This window comes from Ornithodoros turicata, chromosome 4 (assembly GCF_037126465.1).
Source record: "Ornithodoros turicata isolate Travis chromosome 4, ASM3712646v1, whole genome shotgun sequence".
NCBI classification, from domain to species: Eukaryota; Metazoa; Arthropoda; class Arachnida; order Ixodida; family Argasidae; genus Ornithodoros; species Ornithodoros turicata.
The window spans coordinates 5,955,878-5,976,311 of record NC_088204.1 but is presented as its reverse complement, the minus strand read 5'-3'; the positions used below and the strand labels follow the sequence as shown (position 1 = coordinate 5,976,311).

General features: G+C 46.2%; 1 protein-coding gene across 1 annotated transcript; it reads right to left on the bottom strand.

The window, feature by feature from the left end:
• Window positions 1-432: 432 nt before the first annotated feature.
• LOC135390847 (uncharacterized) lies at window positions 433-20,413 on the bottom strand. The gene is made up of 20 exons (XM_064620789.1): window positions 17,993-20,413; window positions 10,539-10,609; window positions 9,439-9,542; window positions 9,237-9,370; window positions 8,646-8,744; window positions 8,462-8,584; window positions 8,284-8,375; window positions 6,933-8,205; window positions 6,350-6,553; window positions 5,669-5,859; window positions 5,524-5,585; window positions 4,589-4,866; window positions 3,659-3,945; window positions 3,528-3,589; window positions 3,162-3,436; window positions 2,144-2,352; window positions 1,955-2,016; window positions 1,623-1,816; window positions 1,390-1,544; window positions 433-913 (listed from the first exon to the last, which is right to left on the bottom strand). The coding sequence occupies exons 1-20, from the start codon at window positions 18,171-18,173 to the stop codon at window positions 593-595; spliced, it is 4,377 nt and encodes a 1,458-aa protein (XP_064476859.1). The 5' UTR covers window positions 18,174-20,413; the 3' UTR covers window positions 433-592.
• Window positions 20,414-20,434: the final 21 nt, after the last annotated feature.

Here is a 20,434-nt window from a genome sequence, read left to right as displayed (position 1 = left end):
ACCCACTAGCTTGATGCTATAGTCCCCTTAAGGTGTTTAAAAGCACTACAGATTAATTCAGATTGCTCCTGAAATAAATTCAATGGCACACAAATTAATTTGGATAGCACCTGGATTAAAATGGACAGGAAAACTTGTAGTGTGACCTGTATTATATTATTGTATTATATTGAGCCTGAGGCTCTCTAAGACAGAGTGAATCTGTTAGCAGAACAGAGGATGATGACTTATTGAAACAACAAAATTCAAGCAATGACAGGAAAATGCCCGTTGATTCCAGGGATGACAACCCAGGTATTCCAGAAGAAAACTCTTGCGTACAAAAGGTGCGTTAATTATGCAAATAGAGACGGTAATTCAAGCCTGCAATGATTTTGTATCAAGACATACGGGCACTGCGATGATCGGAAATTGATACGGGCATCCTTTGCAGCAAGGTGTAAAAACGCTAAAAGGCAGCTTTATTAAAAACTGTAAAAAAAATGAGTTAATTATTAAAAAATCTACAGAAAATATGTACACTGAGAGTCCATCCCTGCAGAGTCCTCCCACATCCCACCCCGAGTCAACCCGCCACTCCGACCACCTCGTATCACTTGTTTCCGGCATACTCCGGATTATTGTAGTCCACAAAAACACGCACCACTTCACCAGAGTACCTTCGCTGATGCGGCATGAAGTAGAAGTCCGGGTTGAGCTCCTGCGGGTCTGACCGCGGTCGGTCCGCCGTCGAGTACGGAGCAGTCGTCCCGTCGCGCGACCTGGATGTCGAGTGCCCGCTTCCTCCGCGGGGTTTGCTGGAGTATTTCATGGAATGGTCTTCGTCGCCACGGAGTGCAAAGTTTTCGTAGCTGTAGTTGCTGCTGGCAGTCGTTGAGTAGTCTTTCCAGTTTGAGTTAGTGATAAGCTTTTCCTGTTTCAGATTTAAAGTTTCGTTAAAGTTCCTTCGTGCCTCTCCCCAAGGTCCTTTTTTAAAAGATGTTTACAGTGTACTGACAACGCATTCTGGAGTCTCCCAACTAAGCTATACTTAGAGCCTGAAGTTTTCGGGAAATATTTTTTTCTAAATTCGGGGGGTAAAAATCGGGTGAATAAACATGTGCACTAAATTCATGCGAAGTCAGGTGAAAAAAACTTCAATTACGCTAAAATCGGGGACAAATCGGGCTCAGTTATTCAAACTAACTGTAGCGATTTGGTACAAACGGTGATGTAACTACATTTTTCTGCCAAACAAGTAAGTTGGTGCATTCCTACAGACGTCCCAACGAGGGCAATTTTCCAGGTAAAAATCGGGTTTCACCCTAAAGAGGCAACCTTCAATTCGGGGTGCAAATTCGGGGAAGAATCGGGTAAAGCCCTAAAACTTCAGGCTCTAGCTATACTCACCCTATTGGGCGCAGTCTGTTGGCGACTCCTGCGTCGCCTGTCCCTGCAGGCCATGAAGATTGCCTGCATTAAAACGAGGAACACCAGCGCGGCCACGCCAGCGATAATGGCGTAGAACTTGGTCTGCTCCGGGTCCCAAGCATTCGGGGAGGCTCCTGAATACCAGAGCGAGTTCGCTCAGTTCACTGAGGCCACATCGACATGAGGATAGTAGACAACTTGAGTCAACATACCTGCAGTTTGTACGTGTAAAATTTCGTTATCCTCAGCACTGATTGGTCTGATGACGAGATAAGCAGGGTCGACCCTGAGTGCCCCTAGGGATCCAGTTGCAACGGTGGCGTTGAGCAAGTCTTCAAGTTCTTGGGGCTTGTCATTGTCTAGCACCACAGTCATTTCTGCTATGACATTATCATTCCCAGGCTCGCTGAAAGAGGAGACAGACATGACTGCCATGACTGAACGTTCTGCAAGCATTCTAACGGAGACTTAGGTATCAATGAACAGCAAATACGTCGCTAAATGAGGTTGTTGAGCAATGAGAGTGTTTCGAACAACTAGATACCTCTTCAACCCTGTGAGCTCAAGCTTGTGGAATCCAGGCACTTGGGTCAATGTCGGTTCCAACTGTAAAAATGTCGCTCAGTCAATCGGTGTTCAGTCTTGTCAACTTGACAAAAGACACGTAACGATTTTATATGACAGTGTTGCCATTTGCCACCAGAAAAATTTGAGCAAGAAATCTATAGCTTACGGTGTTGGTTATCTGCTCAGAAAGTCTAGTGAACTTCGGGGAAGACCTGCTGTTGTACTCTGACGACCACAACTCATCAAGCTTGATGCGGACGACGTATTCTTCCCTCTCGAGCTGTACGTCTGGTGTGGGAGCCCCGGTTGTGCTCGGCGTGGTTGGCGCGGCTGTTTTCGCTTTTGGAGTGGTTGGCCGTACAGGCACGTGCACAGCTGTCATGGAAGTAAAGAGCTCCAATGTAGGTTTCCTTCTGTTTGTGTAATTTGGCTTCAGAGCGACTGGATTTATTGATAAGAAGTTGCTGCAAATTGGTGTGGCATCAGGATAACTATAGCCCTGGTTTTTCTCCTGTGGCTACCATCTGGTAGATGGTTGAAATCAGGTGTGAAACCATCCACCTGGTGGTGTCCACCCGAAACCATCAGGTGGAAATTTTGTGTGTGTCACACATAACTAGGGTTGCCACCAGGCCTGTATTATACCGGCACGGCCGGTTATTTGCTTCCTCTGCCGGTTGCCGGTAGGAAGGTGATACCGGCAGCCTTTTGCCGGTATTTGTGGCTCAAGACCTTTCATAATGGCTTTTACGGGGTTTTTCCTTCAACATTCCACTACAGCTTGAATAAATCTGGAGCACAGACCAAACTCCGCAGTCACCAGTCGTTTTCTTAGTTATTCATTATTATTATTATTCATTGTTATTATTATCGTTGTTATTCATTACGTCTTGTGTTCGGAGGGTACAAGAGCAGTGGTTGTGCAAAGCTGTTGGTGGTTGTGTCGAGCCAGCTAGAACGTTTCTCACCCACTTTCCCTTTCCCACGAGCCTTTCCTTCTTTCCCTCTATTCCACCTCCTCTCCCTCAGTCGGTATTTTTCACTCCGAAAGGTGGCAACCCTACACGTAATCCAGATTAGAATACAACTGCTTAGCCCTTTCAAGCAGTTCAACCCAAACCAACTCAACCTTTTAAGGCAGTTGCTCTGCCCCCACCAGCTAAAAGCGAGAAAAAATTATTCACCTTCCCCAGCACACTCGTTGAAGCAGATGGGCTTGTCGGATACAAAAGGACGCAGCTCGTGTTTTCGTATCTTCTTCGAGACTGCGTTGAAGACTCCGCCGTGCGTGGGAAACACCAAGTGGACGCAACCGTCGAGCGGCAGGTCGTGGCCCGTGTCTCCCGTTCGCCTCTTCCGCGCAAAACGCAACGTCGTCACCCCGTCTTGCCGTGCCCCAGAGATGCTTCCCACGTCCTGTACCGGATCCAGCAGCGGCGGCTCGTATCCATCGATCCACCTGAGAGCGAGACGTTGCCCATTTGGTTACTTCATCCGAACATTTATTACCTATTATTATTATTACATTTACATTACTTATTATTACTTACACGTCCATAACAAAGTAACGTCCCGTTTCCTCCACCCAGCCAAGAATAGCATCCGTCTCAGGCTGCATAAATACGGAAGTGGTTGTAAAGACTGCAGCGGTTAAAATACTATCCCTTCGAGCAACACTCACCATGGCTTTGTTCTTTGAGAATGCGATACCAGTCCACTTGTTGCTCTTCGTACTGATCGTAAAGAAAATCTCGTCCGTCCGAGCCTGGTAGTTCCAAGTCGCCACGTATTCGCAGGTGTCGCTTGCACAGTTCTGAGGATAACGCCACTGACCACGACACTTGTTCAGTCCCTTTTCCAGGGGGCTTTTCGACTCTGGCTCTGGCTCCGGTTCGGGCTTTGGCTCGGGCTCGGGCTTTGGTTCAGGTTCGGGGACACCTTCAGGTTCCGGTTCTGGAACAGGTGTTTCTGAAATGAAGTTTGTTTTCTGCCAGTTACAGAACCTGTCAAGGTCGTTGACACGGTGTCGCTCTATAACACATACGTACTGGGTTGGGGGGGGGGGGGGGGGCAAAGAATGGGAGCATTAGTTAATAAGGTGAGAAAGTGTGCTCTCTTTACGTTTCAGTTTAGTATCAGCAATGAGCAAACTGGTTGACAAACCCAACGTTGCCTTTTCTATCATTTGGAGGAGGTCGTACACTGTTAAAACGAAACTTCACCACATGGCACGCTGCTAGCCAACCATCATTCCGAATGATATCATTCTTGCTTATTGATTTATTGAAAATGGGAGGAAGCGCCTATCTGAGACAGATTATGCTTGTCCCAGATAGGTGCCTCCCCCCGTTTTGAACAAATTAGGACACAGAATGATATCATTCGGAACGATGGCTGGGTAGGAGCGTGCTATGTGGTGAAGTTCTGTTTTAACAGTGCAGCATAGTGATGTTTTCTAATTGCCAACATGTACACAGCAGTCCACAAGCTATGCAGCAATTCAAGTACTGAAACTTTCTCTAAGATGGCACCATGACGTCTCGGGAAAGATATCAGCACCGTTCCAACAGACTAAAATTTTCGCACTGATAAGCACGGCTCTAAAGCTCACCTGGTCCGCAGCTCTGTATGCACACCTTTTTCGGCGTCACGATTGGCGTCCTCTCATGTCTGCGAATGCTCTTCGTTATACTGTTGTAAAGTCCACCTTTCACGGGGAACACCAGGTGGAGGCAGCGATCGTCACTAAAAGCCAAGTCATGGGATGCATCACCCGTGTCTCGCTTCCTCTCAAACTGGATTGTCACCAGTCCATTACGGTACTGTCCTGTTGCATTGGCAATGTTGACGGACTTGTCTAGTGTCGGCTGATCATAGCCAGTGATCCATCTGCGTCATGAATGAGAGAACAAGAGATTGTAATCAATGTAATGATATTGAGCTTTGCTGGCTCGGAGGGAAATTATTGATAAGGCCAAGAAACATACAGATTAAAGCTTTCTGGAACGCTGATACGCTTATATGATAAAAATTCTGCCGAACATGCCCATAACAGTAAGAAAATGTGTCGATGGTAGGCAGGGCCGGTGCTAGGGGTGTGTGGGGCCTATTTCACACCAGCAGTAATGAAAAGATAAGAAATGATAAGATTTTAGCAGTACGGGAAATGGCAGAAGGAGAGAAGGGTGCGAAATCCTCGGTATAGCTTGCAGGGTTGGCGGATTTTTCGTAAAAGTGGGACTTTTTCCCATCACACGACGGAATGGCACATAACACATTCTTCTCTCATTTCTGTTTTTGAACGTGTTTTCGAAGATCGCGCGTGCAATTAAGTGCATACTTGATATTTAAAAAAAAAAACGTAATCCCTGGTTGAAGGCTTCGTGCACAGGGCCTATGCAAGCGCGGGGCGTAAGGCAGTCGCCTTACTTTTACGGTACTCATTGGTAATATATATATATATATATATAAAAAAAGAACTGGCATACATCCTTTGTCTTTCATGGCAAAAAGAAAAAGTGAGAAACCGTAAGGGAAATCACTTACGCATCGTAAATGGAAAACCGTCCGTTTTTCTCAACCCAACCAATGACTGCATCCGTCTTGTCCTAAAAAAGGGGCAAGAGACTACAGCTATCTCCACGCTTTGGAAAAAGGCGGAATGGAAATTCCCAATTCAACGTGCTCTTACCATTCGCGTGTTGTCCGAAAATCCTATGCCAGTCCATTTGTCCGGGCTCCTCGTCTGGATCTGGAACTGGATGTGGTCCGTCTTGTCGTTGAGCCTCCATGTGGCAATGTATTCACACTGGAGCCCCTGGCACTTCAGAGGATACCGCCACTCACCGTAGCAGCTGGGCGCCTCTTGTTTCGATGCTCTCTCTGCAAAGTTTTGTTCAAAAACCCGATTCACGTTGCGGAAACCACAAAAGAGGACATGCTTAGTGGAATCAGCATGGTGCATGTCCTAGAGTTGCTAACGCCTATCAGGATTGTCAGTACTCAACAGAATCACTGATGCTCGACAGTAAAAAATATGTACTGTGTTTTGTGGAAAAACAAGTACTGTAATGACAAATATGATAGGGCAATACCACAAAAATTGTTGATCGAAAGTAAAGAAAAAATAATAATTAAAAATAAAATAATTTATTTAAAAATAATTATATTATAATTATTATGTAAACTATATATATATTATTTATTTATAATAATTTATAAAAATAAATTAATAATAAAAAAATTTAGGTTTCCTTTTCAAAACGCCCCATTTAGGCATGGAAGCACATCCAGCTTGTACGGTATCCAACTCAATACTATTTCAACCGAGTATAGCTGAACTCGACAATGACCTTTTTCTGGCTGTACTCACCACGGAAATTTATGGTCGTCTTGCCTCGCTGATCCCCGTGCCCGTGGTATTTGACCTCGTCCCTTCTGTAGAAGTCCAGAATGCGGGCCTTGCCTTCATCGAGGCCAGTTTTAGGTCTGTGCACGTACGCTCCAGGTTCTTGTCCTCTTGCCCAGATAACATCCATAAGTCCCTCATCAAAGGAATGGTCCGACAGTTCCTTGGCTGGAAGGGTGACGGGAAAAAGTTTACTGCCATTCGCTGAACGCAGCAGCTAAGGTGTATTCCTATTATTATGATAGTTTAGCGATATGCCCTGCAGAGTGCATGTGCACTGAATGAATGATTGTAACGTGGCTCAAAAATATACGAGACCACGCAGTACTTTTGGGTCTTTGGAATGACGTTTCAGGAGTGCATGACGATCGAACGTTCCGTACAGCAGTATCTGTTTCTGTGTGTACGCTTTGAGAATATTGTGTGAGGCATGAAGATACATTCCAAACACTTCTTCTGACGGAATATTATGATAAAACAAGACACTGAAGCATATTCAAGTTGTTCAGTAATTCTGGCAGTCAAACATGTCTGTAACATAACCCACCTTTAAGTGGCTTCCTGAAAAGGACGACGGTTTCACCGTTTTCTTCATATGCAAAAGCCGCTGTGAGGTCGTCTTGGCCACCAAAGTAAGTGTCAACTTGTGGGGTTGAGCGATCTCTGGTATAGTAATCAAACACACGACTGAGATTGCCCCTTGCGGAACCAATGATAATGTCTGTGCAATCCATGGGATGAAAGTCAGCACGTGGAGTGTATGCACTCTTTGGCGGGTAGGTGCGAGAGTGGCCATGGCTGCCTTTGTAGCTTCGTCCTGCAGGCACAGATGCCTTGGGCTCTGGTTCGGCTGCCGGCTCAGGTTCCGCCGACGGCTCTGGCTCGGACTTTGGCTCAGGTTCTGCCGACGGCTCTGGCTCTGACTTTGGCTCAGGTTCTGCCGACGGCTCTGGCTCTGACTTTGGCTCAGGTTCTGCCGACGGCTCTGGCTCTGACTTTGGCTCAGGTTCTGCCGACGGCTCTGGCTCTGACTTAGGCTCAGGCTCGGCAGATGGTTCTGGCTCTGACTTTGGCTCAGGCTCGGCAGATGGCTTGGGTTCAGACCTTGGCTCGGGTTCGGCAGAGGGCTCAGACTTTGGCTCTGGCTCAGAGGATGGCTCAGGTTCAGACTTTGGCTCTGGCTCAGAAGATGGCTCGGGTTCAGACTTTGGTTCCGGTTCGGCGGATGGCTCGGGCTCAGACTTTGGCTCCGGTTCGGCGGATGGCTCAGGCTCAGACTTTGGCTCCGGTTCGGCGGATGGCTCGGGCTCAGACTTTGGTTCCGGTTCGGCGGATGGCTCGGGCTCAGACTTTGGCTCCGGTTGGGCGGATGGCTCGGGCTCAGACTTTGGCTCCGGTTGGGCGGATGGCTCGGGCTCAGACTTTGGCTCCGGTTCGGCGGATGGCTCGGGCTCAGACTTTGGCTCCGGTTCGGCGGATGGCTCCGGTTCAGCGGATGGCTCGGGCTCAGACTTTGGCTCCGGCTCAGCGGATGGCTCGGGCTCAGACTTTGGCTCCGGTTCAGCGGATGGCTCGGGCTCAGACTTTGGCTCCGGTTCAGCGGATGGCTCGGGCTCAGACTTTGGCTCCGGTTCGGCAGATGGCTCGGGCTCAGATACAGGTTCGGGTTCTGCAGTTGGCTCTTCTCTCCGTACTCTAGGAGCCCTATCGTCCACATGGGGGAATGCCTTACAGGCTGCAGTTATTCCATTTGGTCTCCATCCCACAGATGCATACGATGTCCCTTGGACCTTCATAACCATCTCTATCTCTGATGTTCTCTGTGAAACATATCAGGTGAAGAACTTAACCATGAGATCTCACAGGCACAGAAGTGACCTCAAAGTTATTTTACTTACTTCCAGTATCTTCCAGTACAGAATAAATTCGTCGGATAACTTCTGTTGCTTATAATCCTTTAATGTAATGCCACTTCTTGTGATGGGGGACACTAGGGAGAAGAATTGAACATATGACCATGCAGAACTGTACAAGGATACATATCTAAGTGAGAAATTACTAATATAAGTAGTCTACCTTTGTTACATTTAGGGCCAAACCATCCCATTTGGCAGAAGCACTGCATCCTTGGAAAGGTGGTAGCATCCACATTAATGCACCGTCCATTAGGACCACAGTCGGAATCCGTCCAGCATTCATCTACATAAAGTACCCATGGCTGTCAGACCAGAAAACTGAAAAGAGTATTCAATTTTCTCACCTTTATACTGGCAGACGTTGCCAGAGTAAAGGTGATCGCAGCTGCATCGGCCTCCATCCAGTTTGCCGTGGCCCGAGCAGATCACATTGAATTCAGAAACTGCATTGCCAATAGGAAAAGTTCTTATTCTCACTCCGCGTGAGCTCATTGGAGATAGAAGATTGAGTGAGGTCAATATGATTTTTGGCAATGCCACATAAAACTTGAATGGCATCTAAGCACAAAAAGTGGTAGCACAATAGATACACTACCAGGATGAACGATAAAACAAGTGCTTGTTGCAGACAAAGGTCGGGAACAGTCATGCTCACTTGTAAAAAGTATGCACCGACAAAACAACATAAAACCAATTGAAAATCGGGATGTTTCGGAACCAGTTCTGGCTCCATCACCAGAATGAATGCACTTGGCTGGCAGGATTGTTCCTTATCTTTAATACGTAGGTAGGGAGCCAAGTGCATCCATTCCAATGATGGAGCCAGAACTGGTTCCGAAATGTCAATTGTTTTTACGTTTTAGTGCCGGTGCTTACTTTTTGCAAGTAAACGTCCTGTCTCTTCAAGACTAAGCTGAGCCTTGTCGTGTTCTTACCTTGTACAATATCAATGTCAGCACAGCTCCAGAACAAGTACTTTTTGCCCCACTCTCCGGCCTGTCGAACGAGGCGTATCGAGCAACTGCGGCATGTCAAGCCCTGTGGTAACCGGATAGTGGAACTCTGTGCCCTGTGAACATTTCAGCGAAGTTGCATACCACAAGGTGTTAAAGGCAGCAAACGCAAATGGCAGCTTACGTCGCATCGTCTAGGCCAAGAAACTCCCCGTTTGGACCAGATGTTGGCGTGAGGTCGCTGAGGTGGCTCTCATTTGGGTCCAGCAATTCCAATTTGTAGCCACCCTGTTCACAAAGGTTCAACATGTCAGATGACACACCTACCCCCTCTGTGCTCCTGTGTTTCGATCTAAACTCAGAATAAATGTGTTGGGGGGGTTCAAGAGGAACACCTGAGCCGCCGCACGTGGTCGCGCTCAGCGTCAAACTCATAAACCGCGTGAAGAAATTTTAGAAGGGTGCGCGCGCTATGTGCGGTTTCCTCTCTTTCTTGTTTACTTTTTCCACGCGTTAATTATTGAAATTTGAGCTTCGTGGAGCTATTAAGCAACACCGGACGCGTCACGAAACGTCAGCACCACGTGTAATTCTGCAGCGAGATTATAGAGACTATAATGCGCGAATCGTTAGTTTCGGTTAGCTTCCACGCGGCACTAGTTTCGGTTTGCGAGTGATGGCGGTGACGATGGGGCGTGACTACATTTCTTTTCTTTCTTTTTTTTCACGCCTCCGCGTTGCGCGCCCGAGGGAAGATGTAGCGTTGTCTTTTTTATTTATTACCAAGTTGGTGTCTTTGACCGCATTAGCTATTCGCCTCCTCAGCTCATTTGGCCGCATAACCGTGACTCATATCTCCGGGAGTTAATTGGTACAGCGCTCAATATAACACTGCCTGCAGTGCACGCATAAGATTAAGTGTCGGCCTCAAAAGGACATCATAACCTGTTCTGCCCGAAGACGTCCCAGCTAAAGTTGCTCACCTGGTGTACGCAGCTCCAAAACGTTAGAGAAGGAGTCCCACGTACGTTGTTACTAGTGACAGGGTTGATTAGTAGGAGGGAGGAAGAAAAGAGGGAAAGAAACTGCTACGAGATTTACAGCGTCAGGCGTATTGCTCAAAGCGCCATGAAGGTAGCCCTACCGCTGGCTATGGGTCCCGACATCGAATTTGTAGGCCATCAGAAAAGACGCGTAATTCTTTATTGAGGAATATCGAGCCTCCTTCAGAATTTAGAAAATATACTGGAAACAAGATCCTCATTTTATCCACGGTTTTCTTACCCGGTGAGGATACGCCAGATGCCATGTCACGTTTATTGTAGCACCCACAGGCAGCGTCGTCACAATGTTGCCTGAAGAAACAAAACAAAAGGCACAATATATTTACTCTCTGCGTCTCGTTTCCTTGTCGACTGCACACACATTCACTTATTCTTTACGTTTGATGACATCACCAGATTATGCAACCATGATGGGCCATTTGAAGCGATTGAGTACAAGTTCATCATCAGAAGGAAATGATCACGCAGGGACATGCATACACCCGGTGACCGGAATGACGCAACACAAGACGACCAAAACGACATTATCGAAGAAAGAGGAAGCAATTCCGAAGCAGACGACACGCATAATAACGTCACGTGATAATGTCTAGAGCGGAGAGGAAGATCGCGAAGTTTGGATGCAAATAAGCCGCTCTAATACTTGTTTTTTATCCGTTCACGAGTTCCACGCAGTGGTCTGCACGTTTTCTTACAACACAGAGGTAACAATACCTCTGAGCTACTCTGCTTATACACTGGCAAAGTATAATTAACCACTACTGGGAGGCACTGTACTTTAAAATGGCTGGCCATGTGTGCGACCATACGGGATGAAGGAAAATGATGGTCCGACGGGCAAATGATTTATTTGATCGAGAAAAAAAAATAAGTTTCATACCTGTCAGTTACTCTAATAATTGCACGTCATACCTCCCGAAAGGAAAATGCTTGTTAAATACAATGTAGATACTACATCATGTAAATCCATCCACGGTGCGGACAATATGTGGAAGAAATTACTCTTGATCTTTTGGCTGAATCTAAGGCAATCTTGTTTCACGAGCTGACGACAGAGGACGGCGACAAAAAAGAGAGTAGGACACAGTTTCCATCGTTATCCCAAAGAAGATCGGTACACAAGTGGCTGACGGCAAAACCGCGAAGGCCACAACATCGGCAGTGTAAGCCAGCCAGGCAACCTTGGACGGGACCTACGCTTGGAATGTCGCGCGGTCTTTCCTAATTGGACAGCACTAATTACGCTGTCCAACAAGATTGCCAAATCCAAATGAGATACTGCGGAAACACAGGTGTCGTACCGCTGTTTCTCCACATTCCCTTGTGCGTACAGACAACACTCAGAGGTAAGCGCTATTGTAAATACAGCTCAAGAGAGCAGACGACATGGTGTCACTGTGTCACCTCCGCTTTGCAATCACCAGCTAAATGCTTCATACACTGCCAACTGTGCGCATCCTTTATGCCTCTGTGTTCCTGTACATTATACGTTTCTTTCTTTCTTTTTTTTTCAAAAGCAAACATCTAGCATAAATAGACCTTCAAAACCCCTGCAAAAACGAAAACGGGAAAGCAGACGACATGGTGTCAGCGTGTCGTCTGCTAACCTCCGCTCCGCAGTCACTTGCTTTCCAAAAGCAAACTTCCAGCATAAACCGACCTTCAAAACGCAGGCAAAAACTTTCGTCAAAATACGGGCATCCTTCCCAACGGATGTAGACGACATTACGTCATCTTGGGTGACGTTCCGCAACAGTGAATGTGTCTAATTATAAATACAAGGTCTTTCTCTTCTCCGACACGACTGAATTACTGCTCATCCAACAGAGAAAGCTGACATTCATTCAAGCACGAGCGCATCAAAAGCAGGAAAGAAATAAAAAAAATAAAAAAAAGTGATTCCAACAACAAGACCGGCGAGCCGCCAACAACTTATAAAAGGCTATCTTTCAAAGGTACCCATTTGTGGCTACCTGTGGTGGACGGGCAGGCCGGTTTTGACAGAACACAGAAAAGAATGTACTGTACGAAGACAAGGTCACTGCAAGGCCGCTAGAACCTTTCGGGGTCCCTTTCCTATTCACGCCGGTGAATAGCAAACATAAATAGATAAATAAAAAGCCTAACTGGAAACTGGTGGGGTGTTGTTGAAAACACGGGAACGGGATTCCGCTGAAAACAGCGACCTTACACCACTTCACGCTTTCAAATGTGGCCAACCGTGGAATAGCAGGAGTGCTGCGTTCATTCTGTTACTTGGTGAGCAATAATACAGGGTGTTCAAAATTAAGCTTTCAGTGGCACATTATAAATAGGCGAACGAAAGAAAACTGGTGCTATTTTTTTTCTGTTCCTTGAGTAAGAAACAGGTGCTACATAATTAGCAGCACCTGTTTCTTACACAGGTAGCGTAAAGTTATCATCCGGTTTCCTGTCATCGCTGTGTTTGCGTAGCGCTCGTGAAAGCTTAATTTTGAACACCCTGTAGTGCAAGCGTGAACACAATGGTATACACTCCACCAAAAATCGTGTTCAACCTTCGGGGTGTTGCCAAATCTAGCCGATAGTCAACGACAGACTGGAAGATAGAGGGTCTCACTTTTCAGTTGATGTCTTATAGTTTTTGTAAAACTGTGGTGTGAAACTTCTACCAGAGTGAACTCATGTCATGTGTTTTTGTATCAAACCCTAAAAAGTAACACTGCTGGACTTTGCTTGTTCTGTGTCCTTCGAATACTCCGTATTTCAAGGATGATTTGTTTCGGCAGACGCTGATTTCCATGATAACACGGCAGCCACAACTTAACACTACTCCTATTCGCGTATAAGTCACAGACAAAGTTACATACGAACTACCGTAAGCTGCTGATGGACAGCAATTACACCTTCTATGTGATTGCTTTGTCGCACAGACCAGAAAGCCATCTGGAGTGCAAGCAGTGACACCGTTTCGCTGCATCCAAACAATCGATCCAAAGAGGACGTCGTCTTGAGGTTCAACCACCTTGATACTTAACGTCAATGAAACTACCTCCGGCTATAATTACCGAAAATTACGTAATTAACCGTAATCTGGCTTCAGGAAAACGTCATCAAGGAAAAACGTGCCGCTCTTTCTTTAGAAACGCGTATTTAATAAATGTCCACGACGTATTATCTTGTTCTTGAAATAGCCACAAATATTTCGGGCGTCCTTGGCAGCTAAATGTGATCGTTTTTTTTAGTGTTTATACGCAGCCCTTATCGCCAAAGACTATAAGGTAAACAGACGCGTAGTGAGGATGGAAAAAGTCGCACACCGTCACAATATACAAGAGGGGACAACTCGTACGATGCTTCCAGCAGGTTGCTAACAACATATAAAAGAGACGTGTCGCTGTCAAGACACTTCCTTTGTGTCGCCGACCCTTGACACGTCTTCTGAAAACCGAGTGGCAGGGGGGAAAAAAGAAAAAGAAGAAGCCAAGTAACAGAATGAGAAACTCAAGCGTTTTACGGCGGTAGCAGGAAGGCAGCACACGTCGTTTTGAAAGGAGAGAGAGAAAATAAAGAAAGCGAAACACGAAAGCTGAGCGAAACTTGGCAAAGCAGACGACATATACAGGAAGGGAAAAAAAAAAAGCACAGTTACTTACGTGCCGTTTCGTAACCTACTCCCTTTTCACGGGTACGCTTTCATTCTTTTCCCTTTAGCATACCCCTCAGTATCGTGAGAAGTCCCGCAGCTGGAGAAACCACTGAAGCGACAAAAAAAAGAAAAAAAGAAAGAAAACAGACCGAAACAAACACATCCGCTCAAACGTGTCGTGTGCTTGAGATCCCTTTCTCACTTTTTTTTCCCCTTTCTTTCTTTAGTAGCACCTTACGCAGACCCTTCACCATTCTAAACTAAGAGCAAAGTAAAGAACACTTTCGCAATTACTCCCCCGCAATTCTGCTACTGCAATCTGTAAGCAGACGATCTGCTTTGCAGACGACACAAACAAAACGAAATCGCTCTTCCGAAGTATACCCCACGAGACAGCGTAATCACTGACGCAAACAAACTGAAATGGCGTTCATGCTTCAACGCTTCACGCGCAGAAACGAAAGCGAAACCGCACCGTGAGTACTTTTCCGAAGCAGATCAAAACTCAAGGCGGCACGAAGCGCTCTCGCCCGTTTTACAAGAGCCCTTTGCGCGAGGAGGAATGTGTGTCCACGCAATCCGATACACTTTGCAAGTAACGGGGAGTTGGGCTTAATCGAGGTCACACAGAGGAATGCAGGAAGGCTGTATGTGTGTGCGCGCGCGCAGGAGAAATACAATTAAAAAAAAAAAGCGAGAGAGATTAGCAAAATATCAAAGCGGAACGCGACAAGGCGAGTATGTGTGATCAAGATCAGGTTTTTCACGGAGTGGGTGAATTCTCTGGTCGTTTGTTCGCAGTGACGGCGTCGTAAAATGGCACTACGGCAATTTCCCTGTCATTTGCGTATGTGTGGACGTGTTCTTCCTCTTTTTTTTCTTTTTTTGCAACCTCTGCAAAAGACAGGTAACGTCAAAATTTTTTAAATTAAAATCGTTGCGCAATTATGTGTGTCACGGTCGCCGTCTGCATATTTTGATTTCGTCACAAGCTTTTTTGACAGGTGACGGAAGAAAAAGTCATCAATGAAAAATTTAAAAAAAAGGGGGGGGAGGACGTCAAGTGTTATCACAGAAACACAAGTCATGCATCTAATTTGGTTGAGTTTCATAATATTTCCGCGATAATGCTTCATAATGTTTCAGTGAGTACGGGTTCTACCGTCGACACCAGTACTGAAGCATTTGTGCAGGATTTTCAGGAGCGTGCAAGGGGCGTGGGTGACACCCATATTTGTATATACCTACGTTATCTTTTTTTGTGTGTGTGGGGGGGGGGGGGGGTTGTTGTTTACAAGAGCAAACAAGAGCGCAATTTAAACCGCAAGCAGCAGTCCGTGCGCAAAACTATATCATATGCACGTTCATATTAAAGGGAATTCTTCTGTGTTCCTGTCTATAATAAATGGCTCACTCGATCAAGGGCAACGCACGGACAGGCCCACACCCGGCCTCCCACGCGGACGAAAAACCAATTTCGCCGCCTTACGTTTCCTAGACTTCAACCAACGCGACTTTGACCAAAAATTTATCAGAAATAAACGCGGGACACACCCTATAAGCGTTGCTTCACCGGTTTCTGCAGTCGTATATACCGCGAACTTCGCAGCTTCAATACGGCAAACTTTCAGTTAAAGGTCATTCGTCACGGAGGTATACATGTAGATCAGGATGCGCGTACTTCGTTTTTATGTACTCATCTCTTATTCAAATTTACACGGATGCAGAGAACTGCACGCGGATCCGGATCTAAAACGTGGCATTTTGTGGTCGAATGCAAGCACCAGTTTGTTCTGGTAACGACACGTGCTCCCATGTTCCCATTCCCGGCCTTTTGACGCAAGTCTCCCCCACCAGTGGTTTAACCAGAATCCCATGCACGGAGGGGTGTTGGAAAAAATGGGGGTGGCGGGGGGGTTATTATTAAAGTTCCATCATTACAGCTTAACATATCATTACCAACATGTGTCTAAAGCTGAAATCGCAAGCGCACCTCCTGTAGTGGGTACACAGGTGAAAAAGTTAGGGGGGGTGTCACTGAATATTGGGGGGGTGTTAGAGGGGTGTAGGGGGTCTGGATAAATCACTGTCTCGCACGCTTACGGCGTATAATAAATTACAGACATACTCTATTCTTCGAGTGATCTGTATTACTTGGGTAGTTGTTGAATGAAACCCTGTCGATGACATAAATGACCGCCATACTTCATTTTCTTGGGTACCTTGAGGCTCGTGTCATGTTCATCTGTTCGTGAAATCCAGCCTCGGTAGTTAGTTTCCCATCATGAATGTAAACCATGTAGTTGCGAGAGTCGAAATATCTCAAGCTCCGGCTTTGAACACTCCGAAGAACTTTAGGGAGCAAAAGTCAGGACGAAAAACTTTAAAAAGAAGGAAATAGAGAGAGAGGTGATGCTGACAGAAACATTCACTGAGTCATCATTACCCCAACTCTAGTCAAGGACGTGAGGTACCAGGTATAAACGTACCAAGGTGAGGTGCAACCATAAATCAATGAGAATTGCCCTTTCCTTGTGACGCGGAAAACCCCCCGAGAAAGCTGAACGGCCATGAAGGAGACGACGTATTGGAGAGGTCATTCTGCACGAAAAAAAGCGCACAGGCTCACCCTACGGACGATCGACCCGGAAATGGGCGAAGAAGCAACAGTCACGGTCGGTGAATCCCTTACCTGCGGTGCCCACGATGACCGAGATAAGTGCGCAAAATGAAAAGCTAGCGCTTCCTGAGTTTCGTTTTCGGACCCGACGAATCTGCAGACGACACATATGTCCATGGCAGACGACAATCAAACAGAAGCGGGATAAATGAAGAATGCCCGAAAGCTCACATATTAAATTGTTACTCTGACTTCGTGCTTCATTCTTTCGTTATTATTTTTCTTGACGACGTTTCGACAAGCTGGACTGTGTATTATTTTACCCTCTTGATCGCAAAAATAAGATGCCTTGTTTTCATGTTAATGTTTTTATTACCTCTTTTATACCTCCCCTTCGAGAGGTGCAGAATAAGAGAAAAGCAAATCGCATAATTTTTAACGGTATCTTGGAACCCTGCCACGTCTTGCTCGCTCTATCAAGGATATTTAGAAACGACTGCATTGACGAGGAATGTGTGTAAAGTGGACCTTGGAGTCCAGTGGAATGTAGTTGACTCAGCACATTCCAGTTTTTCTCCCTTCACACTTGCAGCAAATTGTCATGCAACCTTTGAATAGACAGTGACAAGCCAAACAGGAAAAAAAACAGAAAAAACAATTGCACAAACTCGACTCACGTAACGAATTATGCTGATCACAAACACGCCGAAACGATGTGTACATTACCTACAACAAGCGCGCAGCTAAAGCGCGCAAAACAATCACTTTGCGCCCCCGCTTGAGCAATTGCGTAATCGTACCAGAATGCGAGCTTGCGTTAAAAAGATCGTGACACCTTCTCCAGATTATCAGCATTCTTGAGCGTACGCATACGCCGTGGTTGCACAACCGACACCGCAGGATCAAGGCAGTCCTGAACCATTTCGATTTTTTGAGCACACTCACGTACACGAGCAGCTGCTAAGTATTGTTACGCCTGCCAAATTGTCCGTCAGACCTTCACGCATGCACACAATCCGGCCCACGGAAATAACGAAAGCTGTCATTCACGGATACCGGGTCCGTGGTACTCAGGCAGGTAGGACACAAGTGACAAGATTGCTTTGCCAGGCACTTACGAGACGACACAAGCAAACTTCCCAAAGAAAGTAAGAGACAACAAAGCTTGTTGCAAGGACTAATCGTCCCAGCTTAAAAATCTCAATACATGCTATCGGAGCACAGATCTAAAACGGACAAGAGGGGCTTGTGATTGAACAATCAAGACAATGCCCATTCATCTAACTGGTTCAGTTAACAAGAAAGCAGCTATCTTTATAGTTCTTACCAAGGTTTAAACTTTCTTCCTCCCTCAACTGCGGGCATTCGCGAACAACAAGCTCAGATCTACACAGCGAGAAAAAGAGTTCGGAGACACCATGCTCACCTTTCGGCATGCCACAGGGCGCCTTGGTGCGGCCATTGTCAAGAAAGTCCAAGTTGTAATTCCGTGCCGGAGGGAAAGTCAACGCCACGTGACCCCAGGTTGGAACCACGGCACAAAACAGGGCCACAAGACTTAATGTCAGCGCAGAACAAGACGGCCGTATTAATTCCGTGGCCGCCATAGCAATCGGTCGACGTGCACTTTCGCCCCGCACTGACTCTCAGGTTGCCGCGAAAACCTGTCTTCGGAGAGATCGTCTGGGCCTGCCCACCGCATTCCAAAACAGCCGCTCCGGCAGCTACGATAGGCTGCTTAGAAACACCGCCATCCACCTGCGACCACGCACACTTCACCCACCCGCGTCGGCAAAGAGTACACAGCCGCCGTAAACGGCCGATTAAAAGTTATTCCACGAAGAACAATTGAGTGCTGCAAACATCGCTAGCCTCGCGCGATCACGTATATAATTACAATATGAAGATTAGTGCAAGATACTTTCCACAAAACATTTTTAGGAAGGAGGCGCTATATGATGTCGCGTAGTTCTAACCCATCGCTCTGCCAGGAACTACATTTCGAAGACGTACGCGCCTGGAATAAGGCTGAGCATTACAGTTCTCTCAAACCGAATCGCATCCGCTTCACCGCGTTGTACCGTACGGGTTAGCGTTACGGAAACAAATTCGACGGCAAACTTTCAGTAAACTGCGGGAAAAGGAATTAATCGAAAAAGGTAACGTCGGAAAAATACCGTCGCACAAACGCGAAGCAACAGGTTAACTTCTGCGAGAGAAGTTGTCACTGCCATAGTAGTAGCAGCAGCAAAACCAGGGGGAAGTCCCTCCAAAGGCAATGCACTCGTGTAATTGCGTTTCGCGAATGGGAAATGAAGACAAAGAGGGGAAAACCATGGTTCCTTCTAAGTGCAATGCCTTGTGACACTCGCAAGGCCACGGACCTCAAATACAGTACCCATATTCAGGGAAGGGTAACTGAACGTATCTTCGTTACAGTTTCTATTTTTGTTACCGCTATATTTTCGTTACCGTTATCCGTTTCTGACACCAGCCTTTCAATTTCGTTTCCGTTACTGTTTCCGGCAACGGAAAGGCTGTTACAGAGCAGCACCCTGTCAGCACCCTGTTTTGCTCAAGTGCTGCTTCGGTGTCACGCGCACACACTACACAAGTAATTTTACGTCGTTGGGGTGTGCACATCTTGCAAGATTTTTAAAACAATGTAGGAACATGTCTTCAGTCTTCACTCATTCTGAGTCCAGCAACTCAAGATGGGCGTAACCTTCATTCAATGTCGCATTCATAGGCGGACGCCCTCAGTAGTAAATAATACTGCCAAATGAAAACAGTAAAAAATAAATAACTAAAAATCGTAGGCTGTCGTCCTCGTGCTATCGTGGAGTACACTGATGTGTTGATGTCACTGAATTACGAGGCCTGAGACAAGGGATGCGCCCTAGAGATCCAATATTGCGCTTTGTTTCCATGCTCTCGTATAGTATTTAGAGCATTACAGGGAATGGAGTCATCAAAACACAAAGATAAAACGAAAAGTCACTCAAATGTCATCGCACAACAGGAAAAGCCATTACCCGAATTCATCACCGGACGATAATTTTCGTTTCCGGTAATGGAGGACTGTGGTATGAGTTTCCATTTCTGTTATCGTTACCATCTCCAATCTCGGTAATATACCGTTTCTGTTTCCGTTACCATTACAGTTACCCTTCCCTGCCCATATTTCATAGATGCAATGGGGCAGTGGTTAGACTAGGCAGACGACAAATGAAGTGGAGTATTCCCAGAACAGAAAGATAAGACAAAATACGCATAAAAAAACACTCTTATAAGCTGTCATATCCCCTCACTCACTCGAGGCTCTCAGACTTAGAACTGCGGAATAATTTCTGGGAAATTTGAAGTAACGTACTTGTAGTAACAGACGACAGGTGTAGCAAACAATGAGCATACGCGTCACCCATAAAGACCATGAAAAACATCACCCACACACGTACGTGTGCTGATGCATCTTCCATCAATGTTTCGTGTTTATGTAATAACGATAATTTGTGATTTTATGTCGCAAGACAACCATAATCGCCAACACCACCACAGTAGCTACTCTGTAATTTTTCCCACATCAGGGTTCTTTAACATGCACAGGGCATACCGTATTTTATCATCCATAGGATCATCTCTTCCGCACAGTCTAAGATCACTCAGAGCTTCACCTTCTCCCGTCCTCACTCAAATAGATAATCAACTACCCATAAGGGGTTCTCGCTGTTGCCAGCAGAGCTCATAAGAAGCTATGCCTCTGTTGGCAATTCAATATAATTAATAAATAACCGAAGGTAGGAGGCCAATAGCAAAAACTGTGCCTGTTTCCCCCGCCTCCTTGGGTCACAAGACTGCCAAAAAACAA